This window comes from Cherax quadricarinatus, chromosome 28 (assembly GCF_038502225.1).
Source record: "Cherax quadricarinatus isolate ZL_2023a chromosome 28, ASM3850222v1, whole genome shotgun sequence".
Classification (NCBI taxonomy): domain Eukaryota; kingdom Metazoa; phylum Arthropoda; class Malacostraca; order Decapoda; family Parastacidae; genus Cherax; species Cherax quadricarinatus.
In genome coordinates, this window is record NC_091319.1 from 8,045,702 (window position 1) to 8,063,201 (window position 17,500).

The following is a 17,500-nucleotide window of genomic DNA, read 5'->3' on the forward strand; positions in this document are numbered from 1 at the left end:
GGTCGTATTTAAGCAGTTTGGTAGGGTGCCTCTGTGTGTGTGTGTGTGTACTCACCTATTTGTGGTTGCAGGGGTCGACTCTTAGCTCCTGGCCCCTGTGTGTGTGTGTGTGTATTCATATACACCTCTTGTTTTTTATACACTCAAATATATATATATATATATATATATATATATATATATATATATATATATATATATATATATATATATATATATATATATATATATATATATATTTGAGATATGTATCCACATTTTCACCCACGTTCATCCAACTCCATGAGCCTACATCCGTCCATTAAAAGTCGATAGTCATACATCAAACGCCCATATCCATTAAAAATTAATAGTATTCCATCAAAAGTGACCAATCATCCAACAAGAGTGACCATCCATCCATCAAACGTGACCATTCATCCATCAGAAATCCACATTCATCTACCGGCATGTACCTCGGGTTTTTTTGCGAGATATGAGAAAGGTATCCACGTACTGCACAGCCCAAGTCCCCTCTACCTCAACTCAGGCGAGAGGAATAGTGCAGAGTGCGGCATGAGTTAGTAATGCGCTACAAAAACTGAGTCTAACCTCCCCCTCAGACAAAACTCTCTCCAGTTGATAAACATCACAAACTAAACTAGCTAAAAGAAGCTTGAAGCTGGATAACGTATCGCTTTGCGTAGAGCTTTATCAAGTAACGACTTGATAAACCTATACGCGGAGCCTCTTGCGCAACCGCTTTTAGTCTGTTAAACTCAATAGTGCAACAACATCATTGTTTTTACCGTTGTTGCTTGTAAGTAATAATTTTTAAGACCTGGCTGACGCTCTCTCCCTTCTCTAAGACCTGTCCGTGGCTGTGGTGTCAGCCTGGGACGCTGACGACGCCAGCGAAGGCACGAACGCCAGACTTACTTACTCCATCGAGAAGAACGTCATAGACGAACGTACCGGGGAGGCGATCTTCGCCGTTCACCCGGAAACAGGTCTGGTGAGGACCTCTCTCTGCTGCCTAGACCGGGAGACAACGCCAGAGTACAACATCCAGGTTGTGGCCTCTGACGGAGGAGGTCTAAAAGGTGAGTTTGTGTGTATATGTATTTGCTGTGTATTGTGTACTCACCCAGTTCACTTAATTGTGGTTGCAGGGGCCGAATCGTAGCTCCTGGCCACGCCTCTGCTCTGGGAACTACTAGGCGCATGTGTGTGTGTGTGTGTGTGTGTGTGTGTGTGTGTGTGTGTGTGTGTGTGTGTGTGTGTGTGTGTGTGTGTGTGTGTGTGTGTGTTTGTTTTTATTCACCATTTTATTCCAAGTGGTCTTTGACGCAACCTTGTTGTTTTAATTGCTTCATGTGGCCTTTGACGCAGCCTCGTTGCGTCATGAATAACGGGTCATTCCACGTAAATGAAGGGTGGAGGATCGATACTATGTAATCGCGAGACAAGCACGTTACCTAAAAAAGAAAATACCGGTTACACGCAGATATATACATATATATATATATATATATATATATATATATATATATATATATATATATATATATATATATATATATATATATATATAATTTTTTTATTAGTGTGTGTGTGTAAGAAAGAGAAAAACTATCTCTACATGCATGGAGTGAACTCTATCAAAGGGAATGAGTTTCCTGAGATCCATCCCTGTGTAAGATGAAGGAGGGAGGTTGAGGTGGAAAATGAGGCAGGAAGATGAGAGAAGAATGCTGAGGTGGAAAATGAGAACGAAGATTAGGCAGTGTGTGTGAGAGGAGTGATGGGACACATTGGTATACATATATATATATATACACACACACACACACACACACACACACACACACACACACACACACACACACACACATATATATATATATATATATATATATATATATATATATATATATATATATATATGTATATATATAAATATAAGTGAACTGATGTCATTCAACAAATACTAGCGAACGCGTCACAATAGCATTGCAAGGAGTCAGTATCGTCCATCCCACTGACTGCACTCGCCTGGGTGCGCCACTTGGGTCTAATGATATCGGTGAGATTTAGGAAAACAAATCTCTGGCCTCAAAGGGATGGAAAGCAGGATCAGTGGCGCTGATGCTCATGCTACCTTCGGTCTCCTCACCAGGTGCCCCTCATCACCTAAGCTAACTTACTTTTTATGAGGTTCTCCATCGTTTGTTAACACTAAACTGGGAGAGTACGACTTCATCTTAAGTCCATGCTACAAAAAGTCCCATCTCTTTCCCTGGACGAGTCACGGTGGAAGCAAGCTACATTTCCAGTCAGATTAGGTTGACTGGACATACGTACAGCTTCCTTAAGATTGCCTTGCCAGCTTTCTTATCCTCCTCCCATGGATTCAACGAGCTGTTGAAAGAAATTCTACCAGAACATATACACAATAGGGTAGGAGTGGATAAGCCAAGCTACACTAGTGGCACCAGCATGTGAGACATCCTATCAGTACAGACGACGAGAGCAGTGAAAAAAGAGTCCATAAGCAATCCAGCTGGGACAACCCCATCATGGAAAAGGTTGCTGCAGCTCTGCTAGCAGGTGCAAGCTATACTAGTTAGAGAGCACGTCTTTTAACAGTGAGTACACATCACTCGAGTGACTTTCTCGTAACAGTTCCCATCTCTGCTACTGGCACACGTCTTAACCCTCAGGCCTTGCGTATTGCAAGGCCATACTGCCCTAATTCACACCAGCGTATATACGGCAAAATGGTAGCCTACTAGCACGATCCGTATTGTCTACACTATTCAAGTTCCAAATGTTGGTATGTTAGACACAATGAAGTCAACGAGATCAACAAGTGAATCCCGTCCTCTGCAACGTCTTAGAGATTTTCCTCCTTACCTTCAACAGTATTTAAGGTTGTACAAGAATGGTATACAATACCGACAAGATGAAATTAAGACACATGTGCAACATGTGGGTATCTTTATCGTAGACGTTTCGCCATCCAGTGACTTTATCAATACAAATTCCAGGACATAATGTGAAGACAGTAGAACTATATACAGAAGATGAGGTAATCAGTCCCTCAGTCTTGGAGTTGGTGCAAAGAGCACCGTAGTCGTGGAGGTTCTGGAGTAGAGACAAGGAGTCTGGCGCTTGTATACTATCCGAAGAGCACCGTTGTCGACTGCGGTGCTCTTCGGCTACGTTCTCATGTTTCAGCTTCATATCGTTCCAGACCATGGAGTTGAACTCTTCTCCAGGCTGAGGTACTTACCACCTCAAATGCTATTTTTCCAAGGTTGATGGACTGATTACATCGTCTTCATTTCATTACTACACCTGTTGCCTTTGTATTTGACTGAAGAAGCTTACTGTGTAGGAGAAACGTTTCAACGATAAAGATACTCAACTGTTGCACATGTCTTAATCACCAAGAGAGGCCTAGAACAACATTTGGGAATATTTATTGAGGAAATATTCGCCACTCAGTGGCCTCTTCAGTTCAATACAGAGACTGAAGAAGCCATTGCCTTGGCATCAACTTCAACTTGTCGGTGTTCTGAACCAATTACATCACAAGAGAGGCCTTGCTACAGTTTTGTGGCCAACCCAGCAGCCTGGATGCGTCCACCAGCCCCCCCTAAGGGACCACAGTATATCCCTGGAAGACTGGATGACTGAAAAACTGGAAGGCTTGACAACCTGAAGACTGGGAGACTAAATGACTGGAATAGTGATAGACAGGAAGACTGGAAGACTGGAAGTCTAGGAGACTATACAACTAGAAGACTATAAGCCTGGAAGACTGGAAGACTGCTGGTGTGGGATTATTCACGCTCAGTTGCCTTTCCAGGAATGCACAGAAAACAAGGGGAGACGTACGAGGAGAGAAGAAGAAATAAAGAGCAGGAAAGAAGACAGTAAACGAGGAAATGAGCAGATAATGAAGGACCAACAATGTGAGAATACAAAGGAAAGCCGAGAGGCAATTAAAACAACGAGGTTGCGTCAAAGACCACGTGAAACAATCAAAACAACGAGACTGCGTCAAAGACCACGTGAAAAAATCAAAACAACGAGAATGCGTCAAAGACCACGTGAAACAATCAAAACAACGAAACTGCATCAAACACCACGTGAAACAATCAAAACAACGAGACTGCATCAAAGACCACGTGAAACAATCAAAACAACGAGACTGCGTCAAAGACCACGTGAAACAATCAAAACAACGAGACTGCGTCAAAGACCACGTGAAACAATCAAAACAACGAGACTGCGTCAAAGACCACGTGAAACCAAACTTGCTTCATTTCTATTTATTTTCTCGTTATAAATATTTAAGATACTGGATCATAATAATATCGGTGATGGTGAATACCATTTTTTTGGGTAATATTAATCTGAAACATTATTTTCCGATATAGCAAATAATATTTATTTTCCATTATAATAATAACGCAAACCGTTATTCATAAACAAGAATACCGAATATTCTTCTCTACCGTGATAAAAGTTCATAATATCTAACCAACGATAATATCCAATATTCTCTGTTTCCCTCGGTACAAGGGGAAATATTCCTTAGCGATAATAGCGAGTACTTTATATATATATATATATATATATATATATATATATATATATATATATATATATATATATATATATATTTACAAAAATCTTCACAGAACGGCATATCACAGGAAGTTCCAAAAATAATGTATATTTTTCCTACCTTCTACAAATCAGAATTGAGATTATATTGAGAAATACATTGTTAAGGAATATTAGGTGGATGGGGGGGAGGGGAATAATTAGTTAACATAAAGTGGTGAGTTGGGTGGGAATGAGTTGTGCAAGAAAGGTATAGAATACCGACAAGATGAAAGTTAAGACACATGTGTAACATCTGGTTATCTTTATTGTAGACGTTTCGCCATCCAGTGGCTTTATCAATACAGATTCTAGGACATAATTAGAAGACAGTAGAACTATATACAAAAGATGAGGTAATCAGTCCCTCGGCCTTGGAGTTGGTGTTGAGAGCACCGTGGTTGTAGAGATTCTGGAGCACAGGCAGGGAGACTGGCGTTTATATAGGCTACTACAACTAACCCATCCCTATGGGTAGGACCTACTTCCACTGGGGAATCCCGCCTACCAATGACTATGCCCTCGAGTGCTACACGTCCCTATCCACTGACGCCTATATAAGCGCCAGTCTACTTGCTCCAGAATCTCTAACACCACGGTAGAGACTCTCTCTCTCTCTCTCTCTCTCTCTCTCTCTCACTCTCTCACTCTCTCTCTCTCTCTCTCTCTCTCTCTCTCTCTCTCTCTCCTCCTCCTCCTCCTCCTCCTCCTCCTCCTCCTCCTTCTCTTTCTCTTCCCGCATCATGGCAGGATGGACGCTTCTAAATATAGTAAGGCATTGTGCTTCCATTTTGGGATGTAAAAGCCGTGATGGGCCTGATGTGCGAGGGGAAGGGGCCCTGAGTGAAGGGAAAGGCTCTTCAGGGAGAATTGGTGCCCTTCAGTTAGTGTGGGAGTCCCTTAGGGAGTGTTGGAGCCCTTCAGTGAGTGTGAGAGCCCTTCAGGGAGTGTGAGAGTCCTTCATGGAGTGTGAGAGTCCTTCATGGAGTGTGAGAGTCCTTCATGGAGTGTGAAAGTCCTTCATGGAGTGTGAGAGTCCTTCATAGAGTGTGGGAGTCTTTCAGGGAGTATCAGAGTCCTTCAGGGGGTGTGGAGTAACTTTATTGAAGTGTGTGTGGAGTTACCGTCATGGAGTATGTGTGGGGTTACTTTCATGGAGTGTGTGTGGAATTACCTTCATGGAGTATGTGTGGAGTTAAATTCATGGAGTGTGTGTGAAGTTACCTTCATGGAGTGTGTGTGGAGTTACCTTCATGGAGTGTGTGTGGAGTTACCTTCATGGAGTATGTGTGGAGTTAAATTCATGGAGTGTGTGTGGAGTTACCTTCATGGAGTGTGTGTGGAGTTACCTTCATGGAGTGTGTGTGGACTTACCTTCATGGAGTGTGTGTGGAGTTACCTTCATGGAGTGTGTGTGGAGTTACCTTCATGGAGTGTGTGTGGAGTTACCTTCATGGAGTGTGTGTGGAGTTACCTTCATGGAGTGTGTGTGGAGTTATTTTCATGGAGTGTGTGTGGAGTTACCTTCGTGGAGTATGTGTGGAGTTACCTTCATGGAGTGTGTGTGGAGGTACCTTCATGGAGTGCGTGTGGAGTTACCTTCATGGAGTGCGTGTGGAGTTACCTTCATGGAGTGTGTGTGGAGTTATTTTCATGAAGTGTGTGTGGAGTTACCTTCGTAGAGTATGTGTGGAGTTACCTTCATGGAGTGTGTGTGGAGTTACCTTCATGGAGTATTTGTGGAGTTACCTTCGTGGAGTATGTGTGGAGTTACCTTCATGGAGTGTGTGTGGAGTTACCTTCATGGAGTGTGTGTGGAGTTACCTTCATGGAGAGTGTGTGGAGTTACCTTCATGGAGTGTGTGTGGAGTTACCTTCATGGAGTGTGTGTGGAGTTACCTTCATGGAGTGTGTGTGGAGTTACCTTCATGGAATGTGTGTGGAGTTACCTTCATGGAGAGTGTGTGGAGTTACCTTCATGGAGTATGTGTGGAGTTACCTTCTAGTGTGTGTGGAGTTACCTTCATGGAGAGTGTGTGGATTACCTTCATGGGTGTGTGTGGGAGTTACCTTCATCCATGTGTGTGGAGGATTACCTTCATGGAGTGTGTGTGGAGTTACTTCATGGAATGTGTGTGGAGTTACCTTCATGGGAGTGTGTGGAGTTACCTTCATGGAGAGTGTGGAGTTACCTTCATGGAGTGTGTGTGGAGTTACCTTCATGGAGTGTGTGTGGAGTTACCTTCATGGAGTATGTGTGGAGTTACCTTCATGGAGTGTGTGTGGAGTTACCTTCATGGAGAGTGTGTGGAGTTACCTTCATGGAGTGTGTGTGGAGTTACCTTCATGGAGTGTGTGTGGAGTTACCTTCATGGAGTGTGTGGAGGATTACCTTCATGGAGTGTGTGTGGAGTTACCTTCATGGAGTGTGTGGAGTTACCTTCATGGAGTGTGTGTGGAGTTATTTTCATGAAGTGTGTGTGGAGTTACCTTCATGGAGTGTGTGTGGAGTTACCTTCATGGAGTGTGTGTGGAGTTACCTTCATGGAGTGTGTGTGGAGTTACCTTCATGGAGTGTGTGTGGAGTTACCTTCATGGAGTGTGTGGAGGAGCCTTCCGCATGGAGTATGTGTGGAGTTAAATTCATGGAGTGTGTGTGGAGTTACCTTCATGGAGTGTGTGTGGAGTTACCTTCATGGAGTGTGTGTGGAGTTACCTTCATGGAGTGTGTGTGGAGTTACCTTCATGGAGTGTGTGTGGAGTTACCTTCATGGAGTGTGTGTGGAGTTACCTTCATGGAGTGTGTGTGGAGTTACCTTCATGGAGTGTGTGTGGAGTTACCTTCATGGAGTGCGTGTGGAGTTACCTTCATGGAGTGTGTGGAGTTACCTTCATGGAGTGTGTGGAGTTACCTTCATGGAGGGTGTGTGTGGAGTGACCTTCATGGAGTGTGTGTGGAGTTACCTTCATGGAGTGTGTGTGGAGTTACCTTCATGGAGTGTGTGTGGAGTTACCTTCATGGAGTGTGTGTGGAGTTACCTTCATGGAGTGTGTGTGAAGTTACCTTCATGGAGTGTGTGTGGAGTTACCTTCATGGAGTGTGTGTGGAGTTACCTTCATGGAGTGTGTGTGGAGTTACCTTCATGGAGTGTGTGTGGAGTTACCTTCATGGAGTGTGTGTGGAGAGTTACCTTCATGGAGTGTATGGTGGAGTTACCTTCCATGGAGTGTGTGGAGTTACCTTCATGGAGTGTGTGTGGAGTTACCTTCATGGAGTGTGTGTGGAGTTACCTTCATGGAATGTGTGTGGAGTTACCTTCATGGAGTGTGTGTGGAGTTACCTTCATGGAGTGTGTGGAGTTACCTTCATGGAGTGTGTGTGGAGTTACCTTCATGGATGTGTGTGGAGTTACCTTCATGGAGTGTGTGTGGAGTTACCTTCATGGAGGTGTGTGAGGTTACCTTCATGGATGTGGAGTTAGTTACCTTCATGGAGAGTGTGGAGTTACCTTCATGGAGTGTGTGTGGAGTTACCTTCATGGAGGGTGTGTGTGGAGTTACTCTTCATGGAGTGTGTGTGGAGTTACCTTCATATGGGTGTGTGTGGAGTTACCTTCATGGAGTGTGTGTGGAGTTACCTTCATGGAGAGTGTGTGGAGTTACTTCTTATGGAGTGTGTGGAGTTACCTTCATGGAGTGTGTGTGGAGTTACCTTCATGGAGTGTGTGGAGTTACCTTCATGGAGTGTGTGTGGAGTTACCTTCATGGAGTGTGTGGAGTTACCTTCATGTGTGTGTGGAGTTACCTCATGGAGTGTGTGTGGAGTTACCTTCATGGAGTGTGTGTGGAGTTACCTTCATGGAGTGTGTGTGGAGTTACCTTCATGGGTGTGTGTGGAGTTACCTTCATGGAGGTGTGAGTGGAGTTACCTTCATGGAGTGTGTGTGGAGTTACCTCATGGAGTGTGTGTGAGTTACCTTCATGGAGTGTGTGTGGAGTTACCTTCATGGAGTGTGGAGGATTACCTTCATGGGAGTGTGTGGAGTTACCTTCATGGAGTGTGTGTGGAGTTACCTTCATGGAGTGTGTGTGGAGTTACCTTCATGGATGTGTGTGGAGTTACCTTCATGGAGTGTGTGTGGAGTTACCTTCATGGGTGTGTGTGGAGTTACCTTCATGGAGTGTGTGTGGAGTTACCTTCATGGAGTGTGTGGAGTTACCTTCATGGAGTGTGTGTGGAGTTACCTTCATGGAGTGTGTGTGGTTATACCTTCATGGAGTGTGTGGAGTTACCTTCATGGAGTGTGTGAGGATTACCTTCATGGAGTGTGTGGAGTTACCTTCATGGAGTGTGTGTGGAGTTACCTTCATGGAGTGTGTGTGATTACCTTCATGGAGTGTGTGTGGAGTTACCTTCATGGAGTGTGTGAGATTACCTTCATGGAGTGTGTGTGGAGTTACCTTCATGGGAGTGTGTGGAGTTACTTCATGGAGTGTGTGTGGAGTTACCTTCATGGAGTGTGTGGAGTTACCTTCATGGAGGGTGTGTGTGGAGTTACCTTCATGGAGTGTGTGTGGAGTTACCTTCATGGAGTGTGTGGAGTTACCTTCATGGAGTGTGTGTGGAGTTACCTTCATGGAGTGTGTGGAGTTACCTTCATGGAGTGTGTGGAGATTACCTTCATGGAGTGTGTGTGGAGTTACCTTCATGGAGTGTGTGGAGATTACCTTCATGGAGTGTGTGTGGAGTTACCTTCATGGAGTGTGTGTGGAGTTACCTTCATGGAGGGTGTGTGTGGGAGTTATTTTCATGAAGTGTGTGTGGAGTTACCTTCGTAGAGTATGTGTGGAGTTACCTTCATGGAGTGTGTGTGGAGTTACCTTCATGGAGTGTGTGTGGAGTTACCTTCATGGAGTGTGTGTGGAGTTACCTTCATGGAGTGTGTGTGGAGTTACCTTCATGGAGTATGTGTGGAGTTACCTTCATGGAGTGTGTGTGGAGTTACCTTCATGGAGTGTGTGTGGAGTTACCTTCATGGAGTATGTGTGGAGTTACCTTCATGGAGTATGTGTGGAGTTACCTTCATGGAGTATGTGTGGAGTTACCTTCATGGAGTGTGGTGCCAAGCTAAGTCAGAATCATGGGACACGAGGGAGAGAGCTTGGTTCTTTGTTTTTTCTTTGAGAGACCATTCACCCACTAGAGTTTTCTGACCCTGTAGGACGCTGCGTCTCCTTTACTGATGGTCCATAAAGATGGTTCATGGTCGGAGGCCGGTATAGGGTCCCCGAAACTTGATGACAGGGGCCCCCCGTGTGGTGTGTGCCTTTGAAACAGTGCTTACGGAGCCCGGAGAGTATATGGACCAGGAAAGTGCAAGAGGGGACACCACGAGTGTGTTTATTTGGCTACGAATGTGCGTGAGTGAGTGTGTGTGTCGGGGTGGGGTAGGGTCACTGGGTGAAAGGGTGTGACCATGTACGAACTTCCTAGTGGGCTTCGTTCGTGCCATTTCGTATCAGGTTACTACTTCAAGTTGGCCATTCGTGAATTGAATCACGAGAGAAAGAGAGAGAGAGAGAGAGAGAGAGAGAGAAAGAGAAAGAGAGAGAGAGAGATAAGAGAAAGGAAAGGGGCTTTCCATGTATAGTTTAAGACTATACTTATTGGAAAATGCTTACTGGAAGTGTATTTAAGAAGGACTCCAGGAAAGGGTGCGAGAGTAAGTGCGAGAGTAAGTGCGAGAGTAAGTGCGAGAGTGCAAAGGCAGCAAAATGTTAAAGTTGCCGAAAGCGATTATGTAGCCTAGAGAAAGTCAGTGTAAAGTGTGTGTGTGTGTGTGTGTGTGTGTGTGTGTGTGTGTGTGTGTGTGTGTGTGTGTGTGTGTGTGTGTGTGTGTGTGTGTGTGTGTGTGTGTGTGTGTGTGTGTGTGTGTGTGTGTGAGTGTGTAAGAGTAAGTGAGTGGCCAGAAAACTTCGCGAGAAATGTCACGAAAGACTGTATGAAGAAATGTATGAAGGAGGGCGAGTATGATCCCTAGACTAGGTGGATCCCTCAGAGGGATCCCCCTCCCCCAGTGTTTTTTTAAATCCCTTCATAAGTTCCTCCTTCATGTCTCCTTCTCGAGTCATCCCCTGGGGTTGGCCCTTTGCCGGAGGGGATGGAGGGTGGGGAGAGAGCCTTCAGCTCCTTCGGAGACGGGAATAGAGGTAAAGGGAGTGTAATTAGTTTCTCTCTCTCTCTCTCTCTCTCTCTCTCTCTTTCTCTCCTTATTATCACATTCTCACACTCCCATCCCTTTCATTTCCTTTCATCCGTTTCTCTGGCTAATTCTCTTCTCTCTCTCTTCCCTCTCCCTCCTTCGCGCCTCGTTATTGATCCCGTGTATCAAAGTGCATTAATAATGACATCATGGCTGCCTTGAGTGATGTATAATGACCAACCTTATCAGGGGAGGTACTAATGCCTGCCTTTTGGCAACTCAATCTCCGTTAACAGCTGTACTCACCTTCGTTAGCAGTTGTCTTGTTGCTGACAATTACACTGCCATCTGTGAGCGATGGTCTCTCTCTCTCTCTCTCTGTCTCTCTCTCTCTCTCTGTCTCTCTCTCTCTCTCTCTCTCTCTCTCTCTTTCTCTCTGTATTTATTTCAATGAATCTCTATTTGGATACACACACACACACACACACACACACACACACACACACACACACACATACACACACACACACACACACACACACACACACACACACACACACACACACACACACACACACACATATATATAATATATATATATATATATATATATATATATATATATATATATATATATGCGTATATATATATAACCTGTGATAGAAGTGATCAGGGTCCGACGACCGAAACGTTTTCCAATTGATACGTCTTTCTACACCTAATTATATAATAACTATCCAGTATATAGATGGCGAAACGTCAAGAAAGTTGTACATAACTTGTGTCAGGACAAAATTAGAATATTCAGCTGTTGTGTTGTGGACGAACCTGAAAAAGAAGAATAAATAAACCAGCAAATTTTTCAAGAAAGAGCTACAAATTGGCTGCCAGATTTGAGCAACCTGACTATGATGGAAGACTGAAAACATTAAAGTTGCCCAAGTTGGCTGATAGCAGGGGAAAGAGGAGACACGATAACCACATATAAGGTGTTGAAAGATTGATTACATAAAGACGGGGATAAGAGGCAGCGTTGAGTGGGAAGGGGGGGGGGAAGTGGAATGGGGAGGACAGTAGATAATTCCTCTTCTCAAATAGAATGGTTGATCAGTGGAATGCGTTAAAGGAGAAATTTGTAAGTACAGCAACCAATGGAAATCTTATAAAGATTTCACGAGGAACAGAGTATTCAAAAGGTGACAAACCGAGCATTTCTTTCCTCCAGTAGTACAACTGTAGGCGATATTACATACACAAACACACACACACACACACAATAGCCTAGAAAGTGATGTGGTGGAGGCAGGAACCATACATAGTTTTAAGGCGAGGTATGATAGAGCTCATGGGGCAGGGAAAGAGAGGACCTAGTAGCAATCAGCGAAGAGGCGGGGCCAGGAGCTGTGACTCGACCCCTGCAACCACAAATAGGTGAGTACAAATAGGTGAGTACACACACACACACACACACACACACACACACACACACACACACACACAGACACACACACACACACACACACACACACACACACACACACACACACACACACACACACACACACACACACGCATGCACATACAACAGGCCTAGTGTCTAATCGACATGTGCCTAGGACCAAATGGTAACTAACTAACTAACACACACACACACACAGGACAGGAGGGTCAGGGGAGACATGATAACGACATACAAAATACTGCGTGGAATAGACAAGGTGGACAGAGACAGGATGTTCCAGAGATGGGACACAGAAACAAGGGGTCACAATTGGAAGCTGAATTCTCAGATGAGTCAAAGGGATGTTAGGAAGTATTTCTTCAGTCATAGAGTAGTTAGGAAGTGGAATAGTCTGGCAAGCGATGTAGTGGAGGCAGGAACTATACATAGTTTTAAGGCGAGGTATGATAAAGCTCATGGAGCAGGGGGAGAGAGGCGGGGCCAGGAGCTGAGTCTCGACCCCTGCAACCACAATTATGTGAGTACAATTAGGTGAGTACACACACACACATACACACACAGATGAGAAGAATTCATTCGATCGAAGACCAGGCAGAACTACAAAGGGATCTGGACAGGCTGCAGACCTGGTCCAGCAATTGGCTCCTGGAGTTCAATCCCACCAAGTGCAAAGTCATGAAGATTGGGGAAGGGCAAAGAAGGCCGCAGACGGAGTACAGTCTAGGGGGTCAGAGACTACAAACCTCACTCAAGGAAAAAGATCTTGGGGTGAGTATAACACCAGGCACATCTCCTGAAGCGCACATCAACCAAATAACTGCTGCAGCATATGGGTGCCTAGCAAACCTCAGAACAGCATTCCGACATCTTAATAAGGAATCATTCAGGACCCTGTACACCGTGTACGTTAGGCCCATATTGGAGTATGTGGCACCAGTTTGGAACCCACACCTAGCCAAGCACGTGAAGAAACTAGAGAAAGTGCAAAGGTTTGCAACAAGACTAGTCCCAGAGCTAAGAGGTATGTCCTACGAGGAGAGGTTAAGGGAAATCATCCTGACGACACTGAAGGACAGGAGAGATAGGGGGGACATAATAACAACATACAAAATACTGAGAGGAATTGACAAGGTGAACAAAGACAGGATGTTCCAGAGATTGGACACAGCAACAAGGGGACACAGTTTGAAGTAGAAGACACAGATGAATCACAGGGATGTTAGGAAGTATTTTTTCAGCCACTGAGTAGTCAGGAAGTGGAATAGTTTGGGAAGCGATGTAGTGGAGGCAGGATCCATACATAGCTTTAAGCAGAGGTATGATAAAGCTCACGGTTCAGGGGGAGTGACCTAGTAGCGACCAGTGAAGAGGCGGGGCCAGGAGCTTGGACTCGACCCCTGCAACCTCAACTAGGTGAGTACAACTAGGTGAGTACGCACACACACCAAAACCTGTGGATCGACCCCTGCAACCACAACTAGGTGAGTACACACACAAACACAAACACACACACGGGTAAAAAATTTCGGACATTGAAACTAATAATGAGGAAATAGTATAAAAAATCGTCTTGTGAAAGGTGACACATCAGAGGTAACTAGATCAGATGGAATATTACCGAGAATTGTCAAAGAGAAAGCGGAAATATTGCGCGAGACACTCACACTCGCTTTAACAATTCATTACTGAGGCGTTGGGGGCCAGTCGACACGAAGATAACAAACGGAATATCAATATTCGTGTATGTGAATGATAGAATGAAGAATCAGATACGTGTGCAACATCTGGGTATCTTTATTGGTAGACTTTTGACTATCCATTGACTTTATCAGTACAATACGAGAACATAACGTGAAGACTTTAGAACTACGTACAAAAGATGAGGTAATCCGTCCCTCAGTCTTGGAGTTGTTGAAGATCATCGTAGTCTTGAAGACTACGATGCTCTCCAACAACTCTTCACCAACATTCTTCACATCATATCCTTGTATTGCATTAATAAAGCCACTGGAGGGCGAAACGTCTACAAATAAAGATACCCAGATGTTGTACACGTGACTGATTCTTCATGTTGTCGGTATTGTCTACCATTCACGTACAGGTCCCTTCGTAAACCAAATGACGGGAGTAATACATAACAGAACGATTATCAAGATAAGATAAGATAAGATAAGATAAGATAAGATTTCGTTCGGATTTTTAACCCCGGAGGGTTAGCCACCCAGGATAACCCAGGAAAGTCAGTGCGTCATCGAGGACTGTCTAACTTATTTCCATTGGGGTCCTTAATCTTGTCCCCCAGGATGCGACCCACACCAGTCGACTAACACCCAGGTACCTATTTGCTGCTAGGTGAACAGGACAATAGGTGTAAGGAAACGTGTCGGAATTTCCACCCTCCGGGAATCGAACCCGGGCCCTCCGTGTGTGAAGCGGGAGCTTTAGCCACCAGACCACCGGGCCACCTATAAGGAAACACATAACCCATAATAAAAACCAGATTTACTATAGAGGGTAAATATATTAGAGGAGAACATGCGTGCGAAAATCCACAGACACGCTAAATTATTTCTACTCTCTTATTTCTTCTCCATTGTAATTTTTTTTTTGTTACATTTATAGTCACACGTTTGCTAGTGATTTATTACAGCATATGTTCCATTATTTTATTCTCTTCGTTATTTTACCATTGATATATAGGAAGGTTATTTTGAAATGTGTCATTACAATGATGGAATCCTTCAGTAGGACATGTGTATGAGCTGTGTATGTTGTTTGGTGGGGGGTGAAATAGTGTATTCTTACAGGAAATATACACCAAAGGGTGTATTTCTTTCGGTGTATTAATGCTGAGAGTTCGTCTTGTACCTCACTTTGGGGGATTAAAATATTCACCGAAAAATTAATTTAGAAAGACATAGTGGCAAACGCTAGAAAAAATTAGAAAACGTTTCGGTCCTGGGACCTTGATCAAGGTCCCAGGACTGAAACGTTTGCTCATGTGTCTTTCTAAAGTTTTCTTGTCTGGTGGTGAAAAGTAACGAGCAGCCTTTATGCTAGTGTATTCGACAGGCTTGAAACCCTCATAACAATCCAATCAACCAGCCGTATTTCTGACATGTAGAAACGGTAACGTATCGCTCAGTGTAGAGCTTCGTCAAGTCATGAGTTGATTTAAAGTGTAGTAAGCAACACGCAGGAAGGGGAAGCAATATGCAGGAAGGGCAAGCAACATGCAGAAAGGGCAAGCAACATGCAGAAAGGGCAAGCAACATGCAGAAAGGGCAAGCAACATGCAGAAAGGGAAAGCAACATGCAGGAAGTGCAAGCAACATTTGAATAGGGCAATACACTAAGAAAGCACAATAACTTTTTTTATCTTCGAGTGGTAAATGTCTGTGTTCATTCTGAACACAGGCATTTATCCAATGGTCAGGAGCTGGTCGAGACTCAGCTCCTGACCTCTGCCTCCTCGACTAATTTGATGGGCGTTACTGATTCCTGGCCTCTTGAACTTTTATCATATCCCTTCTTCAAGCTGTGTATTCACTATGTAGGATCCCCTCCCATCTGGGGCAACTGCATTTGTATTTTGTTTCTGTGAGAGCTATGATGTTGGGATGCTCCTTCCATACTCTGTCTTTCAGCTCAACTCTTTTAGTTAGTAAAAATTTGCCAAATTGAAAATTTGTTATTACGCTTTGGAATAATTCGTGTTATTGTGCACAATAATATGCAAAATAATATGCAAACTAACATGCAAGATAACACGCATGGTGGCATGAGACATAACATGCAGGATAACACGCGCGATAACTTAATAAAATTATGCATCCTGCAAGTTAGAGGAAATTGTTGCAACATACAACCAGGGAGAAAGTTTCCCAGGAAGAAAGTAAATAGAGGGAGGGAGGAAGAGAGGGAGGGTATGAGGGAGGGAGAGTGGGATGATGGAAGAGAAAGAGGGTGGGAGAGAGGAAGGGAAGGGGGAAGGGGGAGTGGGTGGAAGGGAAGGATTAAGTGAAAAGTACAGGAGGGAGAGGTGGAGGGTGGAAGTCACTGTACCGTATCTGGAACAGTATTATGGCTGGAACAGTATTATGGCTGGAACAGTATTATGGCTGGAACAAATCACAAATAACCTAACCATACCACGGGCGGGATTTGAACCCGCGGTCAGAGAATCTCAAAACTCCAGACCGTCGCGTTAGCCACTGTACCAGCTGGTTTGTTTGCAATCGTGTCATTACGATTTCGTGAGTCACAAATAACCTCCCACACTTTATAAAAATAAAACCTTAGACGATGTTTCGGTTCTCCTTGGACCATCATCAAGTAACAACAACAGCCAAAACAAATACGAACTCACTAGTGCTGGACACGAATCCGGGTTCAAAACATTGCCTCCTCCTCCTCCTCCTCCTCCTCCTCCTCCTCCTCCTCCTCCTTCTCCACTCTATCCCTCGTCAAGAATGACCCACACGGGTTCGATGCTTCAGGTACACGCAATATCCAGCATTATTGGTGGCCTCCGTGGCTCGGTTTGTACTAATGAAGGTTCATAAAGAGTGACAGGTATTGTTGTCTGTGTGTACAGGTACGGGAACGGTGGTGATCAGGCTGGCTGACGTGAATGACAACTCTCCGAGGCTCGCCAGACAGCTGTGGGATCTGAAGGTGGAGGAGACCTGGGGAGACCAGCCCCCCAGCAACACCACCATCCTGGAGATCACCGCTGCAGATAGAGACACGGCTAACTATTTCTATTACAGGGTGAGAGACCAGGGTGATATTAGGGTGAAACCAGTGTGAGACCAAGGAAAGGTTAGGGGTGGGAGGGCCAAATATATTTCCAATATATACTCATAAATATAATCTCTATTCTACTTATATAGTGTATACACACATATCACACACACACACACACACACACACACACACACACACACACACACACACACACACACACACACACACACACACACACACACACACACACACACACACACACACACACACACACACACACACACACACACACACACACACACACACACACACACACACACACATACATATATATATATATATATATATATATATATATATATATATATATATATATATATATATATATATATATATATATATATATATATATATATATATAAATTTGGGG

General features: G+C 44.1%; 1 protein-coding gene across 1 annotated transcript in view; it reads left to right on the forward strand.

Annotated features, from left to right (window-relative positions):
• LOC128693151 (putative neural-cadherin 2) overlaps positions 1-17,500 on the forward strand; it is a 360,314-nt gene that overhangs the window by 267,017 nt on the left and 75,797 nt on the right. The window contains exons 7-8 of the mRNA XM_053782623.2: positions 849-1,082; positions 16,919-17,094. Coding sequence (XP_053638598.2) covers positions 849-1,082; positions 16,919-17,094 — 410 coding nt within the window. The remainder of the gene's footprint in view (positions 1-848; positions 1,083-16,918; positions 17,095-17,500) is intronic.